General features: G+C 36.2%; 2 protein-coding genes across 2 annotated transcripts; both read left to right on the top strand.

The window, feature by feature from the left end:
* The first annotated feature begins 1,669 nt into the window (after positions 1-1,669).
* LOC130557851 (semaphorin-4A) lies at positions 1,670-9,194 on the top strand. Its single transcript, XM_057339942.1, has 14 exons — positions 1,670-1,842; positions 3,159-3,319; positions 3,628-3,684; positions 3,778-3,873; positions 4,367-4,460; positions 4,679-4,798; positions 5,003-5,136; positions 5,287-5,462; positions 6,084-6,222; positions 6,305-6,494; positions 6,597-6,712; positions 6,869-7,032; positions 7,490-7,566; positions 7,864-9,194. Exons 1-14 carry the CDS (start codon positions 1,707-1,709, stop codon positions 8,526-8,528), a joined length of 2,325 nt encoding a protein of 774 aa, XP_057195925.1. The 5' UTR covers positions 1,670-1,706; the 3' UTR covers positions 8,529-9,194.
* A 638-nt stretch (positions 9,195-9,832) lies between these two features.
* On the top strand, positions 9,833-13,830 carry si:dkey-7j14.6 (uncharacterized protein LOC556585 homolog). Its single transcript, XM_057340456.1, has 7 exons — positions 9,833-9,945; positions 11,344-11,549; positions 11,773-11,874; positions 12,213-12,269; positions 12,849-13,004; positions 13,141-13,242; positions 13,479-13,830. The coding sequence occupies exons 2-7, from the start codon at positions 11,376-11,378 to the stop codon at positions 13,542-13,544; spliced, it is 657 nt and encodes a 218-aa protein (XP_057196439.1). The 5' UTR covers positions 9,833-9,945; positions 11,344-11,375; the 3' UTR covers positions 13,545-13,830.
* Positions 13,831-14,760: the final 930 nt, after the last annotated feature.

Here is a 14,760-nt window from a genome sequence, read left to right on the forward strand (position 1 = left end):
TCTCCAGTAAGAGATAAAACGTCAGGATGCCAAGGACTCAATGAAAGATTTACCATTGTGAGCCTCCGCGCGCCCCCTGGAGGAATTTACGTCCCATGTACAAATTTGACTGACGCTCGTTTGCGCGCATGAGATCAGTCTCTCATTATGCAGCAGCATCCATACTTTTATAAAGCCCCGTTTGTGACACGAGGAAAAACTGGTTCTAATAAAGCTATTAAGATTAGTTGTTATAGTTAGCCTACAGTAATGCACTGGTAAAATCATTACTGAGGGTTTGGTTACATTTGTAACACACCACAGTTCGCTAGGTGGCGCCAAAGCCACGAAAACAACAAACAAAACCTTTATATCTAACAGATTTCCCAGCTGTTGTAGCCAAATAAATGAATGGAAAGTAAAATAAAAATATGATTTATGGCCTTAAATATGATTATTATCGTTATTCATATTATTATTGTTTGCATTAGCCTATTATTATTATTATTATTAGTAGTAGTATATTTACAGTCCCTATATGTTTTCATATTTTCACACAAATAAAAAAAACATATGTAGTCATATGTGCTTAGAGAAGTAATTGAAGAACAGATTGAGCTAGGGTGGACTTTAAAACACTTAAAAAACATGCAAAACATAATTAACAAAAATAGTCAATTGTCTAGAGTTGCAATGTGCAAAAGATGTTTTAAGTCAAATGGTGGCAGATATGTGTTGCTTTCAGGGACCCCGTAGCCATGCACCTTTTAGCTGTCAGATCAACATGACACATCCCAATCAGGTCATGACGCTTCTGCTTCTCATCTGAAGAATTGCGAGTGTTTGAGAAGTGCTTGGGGGCCCCCTGATGCCGGATATGAGCCTCACTGTGGCAGAGAGAAAACAAGCCCTGTTCAATACACATCAAAGGTGCCAGTCATTCCATTGCTTTCACTTTTATCCTTGTGGGCAGATGCATTTTGATTAGAAAAGGGATAGTGTAATACAAAGGGAAAGTTCACCCAAAATTGTTTTACTCACCTTCATGTAGTTCTAGATCCTCAAAACCTTCTTATAACCATCCTGAAGAAGAGGAAACTGATGGGGGAGGATTAATGATAATGGTTATGAAACTGTGTGCAATTTCTGTACTGCAAGCATCACAAAACGAAAATATAGTTACGGTATTTCAAATGTGCTACCCATTTACTGTAAAGCGTATTGACTGATAATAGCTAACATAGCTTTCTTTTTTTATATAGCCTATATTTACTGTATACATTTTCCCCCACACCTTATAACCACATCTTTTCCGCTCTCTGTAGCCCAGTCAAACAAGTATCAAAGATGACAGACAATGAAGAAGTGTTATTTTAGTTATAATACAAATTATAGAGAAAATAATCAGAAAATTGTTGAATCCAATTAAAAATATTTCCTAGTTGCAATATGTAAAACTTGTATGTATACGTAAGTAACGTAAACTACTCTGAATCATTATCCAAAGATAAAGCAAAAGGGAGGATTTATGCACTGATTAAATATAAATAGATGACATTAGCATAATTCAATTGCACGTAGCTCATTTGGTGCTGCAGTCAGAAAATGTGCCATCAACGACTAAGACAGAAGTAAACCTAATGTGGTTTGAGGTTTCCATTTTCTTTCCTTCTGCTCTCATCAGAGGAAGTGGACAGACACCCAATGTTAGAGTGTTTCAGAAACACATGCGAGCAGTTTCTGTGCCGAAAGCTCTCGTCAGCATGGCAGGATCACTTAGGATCTGGATTTTTACTGTTTTTGTTGTGGGACTGATAGACTCGTTGGAGGCCTCTATGCGCCCTCGCGTCTCTTTCCCCCAAGGTGAGTCAATAGCCAAATATATTCTACCCATGTGTTATTTTACTCAGTAGATAATTTGTGTGGTGTTGTCTGGTGATTTTTTTTATGAATATAAAACAACTAAACTGGCTCTTGGCTTTAACATAGCCACATAAGGTAGTATTGTTTGAAAAAGATAGAAAACAAGAGTCAATAGTCACAATGTTGCATCACTTATTGTCAAGTGCAAGTTGGAAACCAAAATGTGATTTTACACAAAATGTCTGTCTAGGTTTTGTTAAAATTAACAAAGCATTTAGTGGTACTGGGTAAACACAAATATTGCGACAGTAGAAATGTTACTAGTACAACTGCTTTAAAATAATTGCCAAATCAACCAAACATCAACTAAACAGAAAGAATTTGCTGGACTGATTCAATTGTTGCCACGCAGCAACAAATCTTGTGTCACTGATTGTTAATATGATACAGTGTTAACCAAAAAACAATCTTATGCTGTCTAGATTTGTTAATGTCGTAAATGTGGTTCCACAACACCGAAAAAAATTTGAGAGAAGCTCAAGCCATTAGAGTGTTAAAAAAGTGTCAGGAAATGACACTAAAGTGCATTTTAGTTGCTACTGGGGAAACATCACAATGAAACATTAATGACAAAAGGGTTTTGATGTATAGGGTAGATGAAAGTAACATGGTTAACAACACATTGTTTAGGAAAACAGTTTGAGCAACTAACAGTTACACAAAAATAACAGGGTTACATTTCTGTATGTTGCTTAGTATTGCTAAACTTGCCCCACTTATTTCCTCAGAACAAAAAAAGAGGAAAAGAGTCTGAGCTCGACTGTTTCAGTACTTATAGTGTGATACAATTGCTGTATAAGGGTCATGACAATTTACTGTAAAATGATAAATCAAACATTCATGACCCTTATACAATCGCTGTATAAGGGTCATGACAAATTACTGCAAGATGATAAATCAAACATCCTTTAAAAATATGTGCCAAATTCTAAGACTTTAAATAATTTATCCTTATTTTAAATCATTTAAAAATATATATTTTTAACATTATTATGGATGAATCACATTACTATTATATGAATTGTATTATTATAGGCTATTTAAAATTATGTAATATTAATAATATGTATTTTGTATTAAATAAAATACATCAAGTAAAAAATATGCATAATATAAAAATGGTTAATATTGTGTATTTTATACATGATCAAATAACAGTATTAATTGTTTTATCATAAATATTAAGCAGAAATGTTTTTCCATTTGGCAACTCAGACTAACATATCTAACTAGTTGTCTCACGCTATCTTCTTCAGGTAGTCTTGAGCGTGGTTTGAGTGTCTATCACAGCTCTACTGTAAAGAACACAACCACCCTGCTGCTCAGCTCCGATGCTAACACACTGTTTGTCGGCGCCCGAGATTCTGTGCTCTCACTGGACGTCAGCCAGCCTGATAATATTACACTGAAAGACAAGGTGAGCAAGATTTTGTTACCGTTCACATTTTGGGAAGAAACATATGCTATACTTCAATTCACAGATGTTTTGTTGTGATCATCTTTCAAGTTCACATGATCACATTTAATCATTGACCAGATGCTGATATAAGTGACTTACAAATGAGGAACATCAAAAGCAATTTGCCAAACAAGAGTGTGTTGTAACTCACTGCCAAGTCTCAACAATAAGCCAGTAAAGTAACTGGAGCAGAAGACAGAATGCCAAAGTGGATAGGAAGTTTGGATGGAATGTTATACAACATAACGTTGTTGTTGTTTTAACAGTTGCAATGGACACCATCTAAAGACAATCTGGATAAATGTAAAATTACCTCAAAGACGGTATGTGTTATAGTTGAAATAAAAACATTTTATGATTAATAAATGTTGAAGCTTGATATTTATACTGTAACATACCTGCTTGACTCTCTGCAGGATTGTGGAAACTTTATCCGTATTTTGCAATTTCTTAACTCCACACATCTCTATGCATGCGGGACAAATGCATATGGACCACAAAGCATCATAATTGTAAGTTATAATATATTGATTGGTAGAGTATTGTAAATTATATTAAAGGGACAGTTCACCCAAAAATGAAAATTCTGTCATCATTTCTTCACTCTCTCTCTTCTGTGGAACACAAATGAAGATATTTTGAGAAATGTCTCTGTGTTTTGTGTCCATACAATGGAAGTCAAGGGGTTAGGGTTAAAGGAACTCATACTTTGCCTCTTTATAGTGGTCGCCGATCGCCAGTTCTGGTGCGAATAAGACTGGTTGCACATATACACAAGATAAAGAAAGGGCTGTCAGTTTCCTCTGGCATCCGATTCAGTGATTCCAACTTGTTCATCGTAACCTAAGCTTACACAAAGATTACAATCAAATGCATCGTTCTATGCATTACATGCATTTGGGTTACGGACATTAGCAAGAAATTGATTAAACTTTAGTTTTACTGCTTCAGTTTTGGATAGGGGTAGATGTCACCATTCTAACAGTCTTACCATCTCTGTTTTAGCCAGCCGATTCCCTAAAAGCCAGGAGGGACAAAAAGGATGCCAAGAACTGCTGTCCCTACAGCTCCACTCAGAGAAACACAGCCACCATTGTTGGTGAGGTTGACTTCACAGATTTACATTTATTATGATGCTTTTTAATAGTTGGGGCCTATTTTTTGGGCAAACATCCAAAAGCAATGTCAAGATAGAAATTTGATTTATTTGTCTGAACCAAACCCATGATCTGGCCAAGCCCCATGCTCTACTACAGAAACACCAAATGTACTAATATTTCAGTCTTACATACTGTTCTCATTCTCTGTTTTTTACAGATGAAGAGCTGTATACAGCAACCAATATTGGCTACTTTGGTGACAAAGTCATTTCTCGCTGTCTTAGCAAAGGGAAGCGCAACAACCTGGTGCTCGACAGCGAACCGAAATTGTTAAACGGTTTGTATATGTATACCTGAACTTTTGCTCTACTTCATTCCGTTTGATTTCTAGAGCGGTTTTCACAATTTTGCAGCAGCTTTACATGCAAATGCTAAGTTGTACTGCAATAATCACGTTTGTGAGAAGTTTGTGAGAAATTTCCTTTTGTGCTCTACGGATGAAGAATAATTGAGAAGTGAAATATTTTCTTCTTCTCTTTAGCTCCTGTTTTCATAAGTTCCACTCACATCTCCAGTGAAGGAAAGATCCTGCTGTTCTTTACTGAGTTAGGGGATTTGTTCGGAGACTTATTTGTGAAATCGTTCACCGTGTCTCGAGTGGCCCAAGTATGCACGGTGAGATTTTTCTTGATTCTGAATCAATACAAAGCTTTTCCAGTCCGTGAATCCTCCTCAACCAGAGAAAATTTCAGCATGCAAGTAGATAAATCCTGTTTAGTTTCAAAAGTCTTATTAAAACTCTCCTCAAACAATTCTTTTTACCAGGATGACAACGGAGGACACCGGGTCCTACAGAAGCGTTGGACATCTTTTGCTAAGTCTCAGCTGGTCTGCCAACAAGGTGATGAACTCCAGTTCAACGTGCTGCAGGATATTGTCACGCTGTTGGACGATGACTCCCCTGACAACACTCTGTTCTACGGTGTCTTTACTCCCCAATGGTGCTTATGACGAGCAATTACAGTCTCTTTTATTACATACAGCCGCGGAAAGAATTAAGAGAACATTTCAAAATTATCTGTTTTTCGGAATTTACTATTTATAGGTATGCGTTTAGGTAAAATGATCATTTTTGTTTCATTCTGTGAACTACCAACAATATTTCTACCAAATTTCAAATCAAAATGTTTTTCCTATTTGTATTTATTTGCAGAAAATGAAAACTGGAGAAACAGGTCAAAATAACAGAAAAGATGCTCTGTTTTTATTCAGACCTCAAATACCGCAAAGAAAACAAGTTCATATTCACTTTTAAGCAATACAACAGTCATATCAGATTTTTTTCACAGTTTGAGATTTTTATCACAGCTTTCATGTCTTGTCATGCTGTCAGTCTTTCACATTGCTGTTGGATGACTTTATGTCAGTCCTGAGGTTGTATTTTATTGAAATTCAACAGACACTGGAGCCGAATGACCACAATACATCTAGAAACGCCGAAAATTTTCATTTTTAAATGAAAAATTGGAATGGTCTCTTAATGTCGTCCGTGGCTGTATATTGATTGTTTTGAAAGATTTTGTGCCATGACAGACTCATGAACCTTAACGTCTCTCTCTCAGGTCACTTTCCTCTGGTCAGTCAGCAGTATGTGCTTTTAGTCTAGGAGATATTAAAGTGGCTTTTTCAGGGCAGTACAAAACGTTTGATAATTTAAATTGCTGGTCACGCCACTCAAACGGAGATGGCAAACTCGGGAAGGTAACGAATACCAAATGCATTTAACACTGGGTAAAATATTTGAACACCAAAAATGACCCACAGTTATTTGATCTTCTCACAGTGTGGATTGTTTAATGACACCGACAGTGTGTTAAACACTGTAAAAAAGACTTTCCTCACTGAACATGCAGTGCGTCCTGTGGGGAACAAACTCCTCCTGTCCTCCACCAAAGAGCTTTATAGCCGTTTAGCTGTTCAGAGAATTCGAGCCGCAAACGGACAGAAGTACACTCTACTGTACCTGCTCACAGGTAACCACATCAACTTATTTTACTCTCAATTTAACATGTTGTGTTATTTCTGATGTTCATTTATGCCAGAATGTTTCTAAGTTGTTCTTCTGTTGTCTTTAGAGTCTGGATTTCTTCATAAAGTCGTACTGCTGGATAAAGGTCCTCATACCATTGAGGAGATCCAGATTTTTAAGCAACCACAAATAGTGAAAAACCTCATTCTTTCCTCCAGCAAGGTTTGAAGATTAATGCTTTTTATATATTTCTTTATCTGTCCCTCTGCTGATTTAACTATGCCACTTTCATCTAAACAGAGAACTGGAAGTGCACTGTATGCATAATGTGATGGGTTTCATTCATTGTCATTCTCTGGCCTTTGTGAATTCCGGTAGAGTGTGATATTCGTTGGCAGTTCTGAGGGTGTCATCAGAGTGCCTGTGTCCAGCTGTTCAGTCTATCCAAACTGTGCAGAGTGTGTGTTGGCCCGTGACCCGTTTTGTGGCTGGGATTCAGAGAACGGAGTGTGTACTACTGTATCCAGCACCAGGCCCAATCTGTGAGTCTTGTTTTATTGTGATCTAAGTCAGCGGTTCTCAAATTGGGGGCCGTGTCCCTCTGGGAGGCCCCAAGATGGATCCAAGGGGGCCACAGATTTTGTGGCATTTTATTAGATATAGAAATTTACCATAAATTTTATGCAATGAAACATCAGAAAAATAAGTCCACCAACCAAAAGAATTGATGTTCCAGCATTCTATAACTGAATATGTTTTTGGTTTAATTAAAATTCTAAGTTTAGGATTATAATTCTTTATTTGGGGGGCCGCAAAGCGATGCACCCTACTCAAAGGGGGCCAACGAAAGTTGATCTAAGCAATTTCTGATCTGTTTTCATGATGTTTTGTGTTCCTGATCTGCTTTGTATTTGTGTTGTCAGTGAGATCTTGTTGGGGATATAGTTGAACAAATTGACTATGCATAGGCCTAATGGTGCTTTTGTTGTCATCAAACAGACAGCAAGATGTAGAAGACGGAAACGTCACAGAACAGTGTACAGAGTTTATAAATACAGCTGCAGGTCCTGCGACAGGTGAATGCGTTTCCTGTGCTACCCATAAATTCTGTCATTGCGTTTCATATCACACCTAAAAGGTTTATTTGCTAAATGTACAGTGCTGTGCAAAATAAACACCAATTTGGCATGTCAGTAGGAAATATTATAGATTATCCTAGATTTTATAGATTATACCACAGATTTCTAAACATTCTTTGCTAGTACCACTAAATATAAAGTGATATTTTTTGGTGTAAAAAAAATGTACAGTCCAATAAAAATGTTTACGTGTCTATGTAAATTTGAACACTTCATGCATGTGTTTCTCTCCAGTGACACGCACTGCACAGTTGAATGACATTGTGGTTTTACCATGTCAGTCGAGATCCAGACTGGCTGAAGTGACCTGGAGGTTTTCAGACAACAGCGTTGTGTCCCAGTTTCCATACATGCACCAGGCCAACGGCAGTCTGACCTTTCGCGTCACTCCGGATACTGTGAGTACCTACCGCTGCGTCTCTGAGGAACTGGGCTTCAGGCAAACCATTGTGTCCGTCTCTGTTACGCTCCCCGTCACCCCCCGATCATTCCCTTACCCATCACAGCAGCATCCCGACATCACCCGGGACTCAAACAAGGTCACTGAAATGGAGCCTATCCCTAAGGATGAAATATTATTTGATGAAACTGAACCCACTGAAGGAAAAAAGACTGCATGGACAACTGGGACGGATAGTGGCAGCGGCATACAAACCAGAAATAATCCCATGAACTCTGCTGAAAAAGATGTTTGCATCTCAAAGAAGAGTTACTACGCAGAAATGGTTTCTTTTTGTCTGCTGTTTGTCATTTGTTTATGTTTGTTTATTGCTTCTGTGGTTCTCTGGAGGCACAGCATGCGATGTAACAGAACCACTTCTGAAAAAAAACCTAAAGACTCAGAGACAGACAATATCTGGCAAACAGAATTGGAGGATAAGCAAACTCCTAGCAGCTGACCCTAAAAACAGAAGAATCTATGCTGGGTGTCACAAAGAAAATTTCTACAAAGCACTGTGAAATGAGACCCTCGCGTCAAATCAATGTTTCAGTTTCTTTTCTGTCACTTTTTCTTTTGCACTCTTAAAAAAAACTATGTATTTATAGCTTTGTGATATGCGTTAGGTTAACTGAGACCAGCATTTATGCATTGTCGTCTTTTTGTTGCTCCAAATCGTTGTTTGTCTCATTTGTAAATGTTAATCTGTGCATGACTCTTTCTTCTGTGGAACACAAAAGAAGAGATTTTAAGAAATGTGTGGTTTTGTGTCCATACAATAGCAGTCAATGTATGGAGACCAGTTCTTTTTGTTACCAAGTTCGTTAAAACATAATTTGTGTTCTGTAGAAGAAAGAAAGTCATACAGTTTTGGAATGACATGAGGGTGATGAAAGAAATTTCATTTTTATTTAAAATTTTCAATTTAATTGTATGTTTTATCACCCAGATTTTAAAGACATTGTCTGGGTTTTCAATCCTATAAAGGTCCTGTAAAAGTGAGTAAAAATAAGCGTGTTTAATTAGAAAAACACGTTTTAAAGATCAGTTTTAGCTAACGGTCATTAAAGAACCAACTGCATGATACAAAGTATAAATCATAAATTAAACCTGTTTGTAAAATGTCCCCGTGTTGCATGATTTAAAATGAAACCTTGTTGTTTTGTTACTGTTCCTGTATCCAGAATTACATACTTCTCATAATTTCTCCCAGTCAACCTGAAAAACTATCTCACATGTTACCAAAAAAAAATGCTTTTAAAATATATCTAAATATATATAGGGAAATTTATAAACACAATTAAAAGGAGGTTTTGAATGAATTAAATATAAACTGGAGTGACAGCAAAAGGAAATACGTTTATATTAAAACTTGAATTTAGAAAATATAATAATACATGCAAGCTTTACATTCCGGGGTTCGAACAGGCGAGTCGTTTTATCTTATGAACCGTCCGAGCGAACCGATTCACAAGAATCAGATGACTTTCCATGTCAAGTCAAGTCAATGTTTATTTATAAAGCACTTTTTAAAAAACACCGCGTGTTTAACAAAGTGCTGTACATGCATAAGAGAACATATGATAAAACCAGTCAATAGAAAAAACAATAAATCAACACATGGAAGCAGCTGAACTCAACAATCGGTGATATTAAAAAATATTGATTTCAGTGTAAAATGTATTTCTGTGTAAAATGTAGAGTATTGCGATTTCCCACTGCTGTAATTTAAACCTGTTAAGGAACTTTTTGAGCTGCGGAAATGTGGAATCAAAGGGTTAAACAAGTTTAGTGGGAGGAGAATGAAGTCGTTTCCCGTCAATAATTTGTTTGTCGTCAAAGGAGATCGCAGGTATAAAGGCCCGTCTGAAGAATCGGTAAGTAAATATCATTTCTTCTGTATGGAGACAAGCTATTTATATGTAAATCTGGTTATAAAACATATTCGAAGGTCCTCGTGTATTATATTAGTTTTCACTGTGCTTTCATTTTGTTCCTCAAATCCTAGTAAGCTTCCATGTGTCTGATGGGCAGCGCTTTGAGGGCCCTAACTAGTCAGCAGCGTTTAGAGTGTAATAGTCTCAAAACCTAGTGGGGTTAGGGTACCCGCTCCCTGGACGGGGTATTGTTCGTGTTTAGATAACTGTTACGTGTTTCTGAAGAAATACAGGAGCATAGCATAAACAAGTAGCATAACGTTACTTCCTACTAATGCTGCAATAATAGTGTGCCCTATTATATATTAAGGGCACAACATTTGGATTGCTGGGCATTTTTAAAGAATCTGCTATGCATATACTTTTCACAGTATGTTTTCTAACTCTTGAAGTTTCAGAAAACCCGAAAATCCTCAAAATTTGCCATGTAATAGTGTATCTCACCCACAATTCCTTGTCCTGTAATGGGTGTCCTTTGTGATGCATGAGCAATGTAATGTCTAACTGGACATTCAAACATACAGTATTTCCGAGAAAATGGTAATTTATGCAAATAAAATGGAATCAAATAAATTTATTTAAAAAAATCTTATATTGTGAAAAAAATATGAAAACAGCAATTCCATGTACATTTATGCATTTGGCAGACGCTTTTATCCAAAGCGACTTACATTGCATTATATTATACATTTGTATCTGATTATGTGCAATCCCTGAGATTGAACCCATGACCATGGCATCGCTAGCGCCATGCTCTAGCCACTGAGCTACAGGAAAAGTATTGTAGTATTCAATATATTGTAATATATTAACAATTTGTTATTCTATATATTGTCAAATATATATTAAATGACTGAATTTATTGAGAGGTAATATATAGGAAAATATATATTCTTTGTGTAAGGGACTTAGTGAGGTCATGTCATGTGACAACAGGGTAACGTACTACAAATTATTCAAAATCTTTATGGTTGCATACTCTTTGTTTATACTATTTTGTATACAACATGCTATATTTAGTAGAATTACACAGTGTTTAGTTAATAGTAAGATAAGAATATGTTCTGAACACAGCTGTCTAGCTTGTCGGTTCACTATGATTTGAGACACAACCACTGTATGTGTGTCTCCGGAGTGTAATTGAGGAAGTAAGTTTTCACCTTTGTCACACCTGTTTAATAGTACCATATAAGGTGGATAAAAGAACTACGTAATACAGTCTACAAGTCAACTGCAAACTAATATGGCAGATAGACCTAAAGACTTTTCTGATCAGGAAACAAAAAGCAAGTTTGGCGAGTCCTCAGGTATAATGTGGTTTTTGTTTCCTTGTGTCAGCATAAAGGCCGATTGACATATTCCTGTGAGATATGGTGTCTTCAATGACTACTACAGCGAGTGGAGTGAAGGTTGTGACTCATATTATCCCACTGGATGAGAAAACAGAATCTACAGACCTGAAAGTGAGCATGGTGGAGCCAGAAATGGCCAAACTGCCACCCATAACGAGGATGTTTCTGAAAGGAAGGCCCATGATGCTGGGGGTGAGATTTGAGTCCAGTTTCACACTAATCATGGAATAATCATGGAATAAACAGGAATAATTCAATTCAACTTAATATACTGTATACAGTATAGTGCTTTTCCCAGTGTGCATATTTAGTTTAAGTTCTGTACAATGTCTTAAGTTCCATTTCTTTGAAAGTTTCAAGTACTGTTTTTGAGATGGACTGAACAGTTTCCTGAAGTGTGTGTGTGTTTATTCAGTTGATGCAGGTGTTTATTGGTGCGGTGATGATATCGCTGTTGGCCATCACAATGGTGATCAACACCCTGCATGCTGATTTTGTTGTCACTCTTGGACTTCCTGTAAGTGACAAACAAACGTTTACATTACCTGTTATTCATCTATCTATCCAATTGAGACTCATTTACATATTTGTGTGTTAAGCTTGTTTGCGTACATTTTTACACACAGATCATGATTTATCATTCAATTTGTATTAAAATGATTTTACAATCGTAAACATTTTTAGGACCAACTTAAAGACCAAATTTATACTTTGTTAAGCCCAATAAATTTGTACATCACTTTGTGTTGTTTTTTTTATCTAGATTCTCCATTTTAAATCTAGAATCTCAAAGAAAATTGAATCTAAATGAGTAATTGCAATATGTTCTATAATATATTTTTGTTTGTTTTGCAGTTTATCATTTCTGGGGTTGTGGCCATTACTGCACACAAGCGTCTCAGTACTACACTGGTGCGTAAATCGTAATATTTACAGATTTTCATCTTTCTTTGTTAAAACAGACCGCTCTCAGTTATCCATTTTAGAATAAGGCTTCACATTGTTTGTAAAGCACTTTGTGTTGTGCTTTATAGTGATGAAAATTAAAACGAAAATGTATATTCTGTCATCATTTACTCACCCTCTTGTCATTTCAAACCTGTATGAGTTTGTTTCTTCTGCAGAACACAAAAGAAGATATTTTGAAGAATGTCGTTAACCCGCACCCATTCACTTGCATAGGTTTTGTGTCCATACAAGTGAACGGGTGCCGGCGCTGTTCGGTAACCAACTTTTTTCAAAATATTTTGTGTTTTGCGGAAGAAAGAATGAAATGACAAGAGGGTGAATCAATTATGACAGAATTTTCTTTTAAGATAGCCATTTGTAATTAAAAACAACAGTTTTTTTAAGCATTTATTAAACATACAAATCAGAACTATCAAACTTTTGGATCAAACTGTTTATTGACGTTTAAATCATCACGTTACACATTGTCAGGTAATTAATTCTGTAAAACCACTGTCATATTTTTTTTTTGTCTTGGAGCAGATCAAAGCCACACTGGCCATGAGCATCATCTGTGTTCTGCTGGCTGCTGCAGGAATCGGCTACTTCAGCTGGGAGCTCAGTTTTCGACCGGGGAATGACGATTGTAGTAATGTGGAGTACTACTGGGAATGTTCATACATGAGAATGAAATATTATGTATGTTTGTTTCTAACTATTGATGAACTCAAGATTACATTTCATTTTGTAGATGTTGTCATATTGTCTTACCTAGCTTTCCTGACGTATCTTATATGCATGTCATGTGCATTCATATTTTTAATATGTCATTTAGGGATTGTTGGATGGAATGAGGGGTCTCCTGCTGGTGCTGTCTTGTCTCGAAGTGTGTGTGTGCATCACCCTGTCTGTCTTCTCCATCCGGGCCATCCGCCAGGTGAGACTGAACTCTGCGTAAACCTCAACAGAGATTCGTATTTATGATCTACCTTCTGGAACACTGCTGGTGTGAATCAGGGCCTTTATGCTGTTTTGTTTTAAATTTCACTCTGTCACCTAAATGACACATTAGAAAAGTAATAATAAATGAAATTCTAAAAACTGCAATAGGGTCTACACTGAAAACATAACATATAGATATGATGTAATGGATCAATTATCTCTTTAATCCAGAATGAAAAAGATTATGACTACACTGGCAGTGACTGCAGCCTTCTGAAGGATGGAGTGGATCCCTGAGGACTTGCACACTTTCTATCTGTCCAAAGGTTTAATCATCATTTATGTTTAAATGCACTTCTGTATGGGGTATTCTATATTCTCTGTGGGACCTTAGGGGTGTAGGTCCTGCCAGCTATACGTAGTTTCTGTGTATCACCCCTATAGCACTTTCTATATAGAATGTAATCACATTTAATTATATTTCAGTTCTTATTTTTCATAAAATTGCATGCAAGAGAAAATAATTACAAAATAACTGTTTTAGGGTTTCATATAACATTAAAAAAGTTTGAAATATACTGTATATTTTGTCATTATTTAAATAGACCTATAAAGTTTTTGAACACTTAATGAATTGTTTCTTATTGTCTTAAATAGGTTTTCATCTGAAGGTGTATGCTTTAATGTCTGAAATTAGTTTTACAGACAAAAATATAATTGTGCAAATATAAACTTTTTTCATTATAAATTTCATAAAAAATAAATTCTAAATTTTTAATTTTAGTTTAGAATTATTTAGTCGAAACAATCCTCATTGTTCCCTTTGTGTTATTCTACAGTTTGATAAGCTTACTACTTTTCTAAAATGTGAAAAATATTAATAAGTGTGTGAGTGTTCAAAAACCTGTGAAAGGTAGTGTATTTTTAAGCTATTTTATTTTAATTTAAAGCTTTGTCAACAGCCAGAATGAATATCGGGAAATGAACTGTGATGCAGTCAACTTGGAAGTGCTTCAAAGACGTGCACAGAAAATAAATCAACACCTTACATCCCTTTCACCTTGTAGAATATGTGAACATAAATATGCAGTGTAGCATTGCTCAATTTACAGGTTTCCCATCTAACAGCAGAGGATGCTTATAGTTACTTGAATTCATTTCTGACTCCCAAAATGATATTCGTCTTCACATATATCAGAAAAACGATGTCCAGAGTATTTAATCCTAACAGGTAGCTCTCACTCACAGTATTGTTGCAAACCTTTGACCATCCCGTTCCGATAGCAGGTTCCACCAAAGTAGCACGCACATGCTGATGAAAAAAACTTATAGATTCAATCCAAAGTAACTCACTTTTGATAAGTGTCTGCCAAATGCAGATATAATGTTCAGGATGATGTCCCTTCAGCTGATTAAATAGTTTCTAACTAGACACACACGCACTTACACACCCCACAAGTGAAGAATATAAACAGATGTTTCATGTTTCCCACAGCCAGCATTTTCTCCGCGC

This window comes from Triplophysa rosa, linkage group LG8 (genome assembly GCF_024868665.1).
Source record: "Triplophysa rosa linkage group LG8, Trosa_1v2, whole genome shotgun sequence".
Taxonomy (NCBI): Eukaryota; Metazoa; Chordata; class Actinopteri; order Cypriniformes; family Nemacheilidae; genus Triplophysa; species Triplophysa rosa.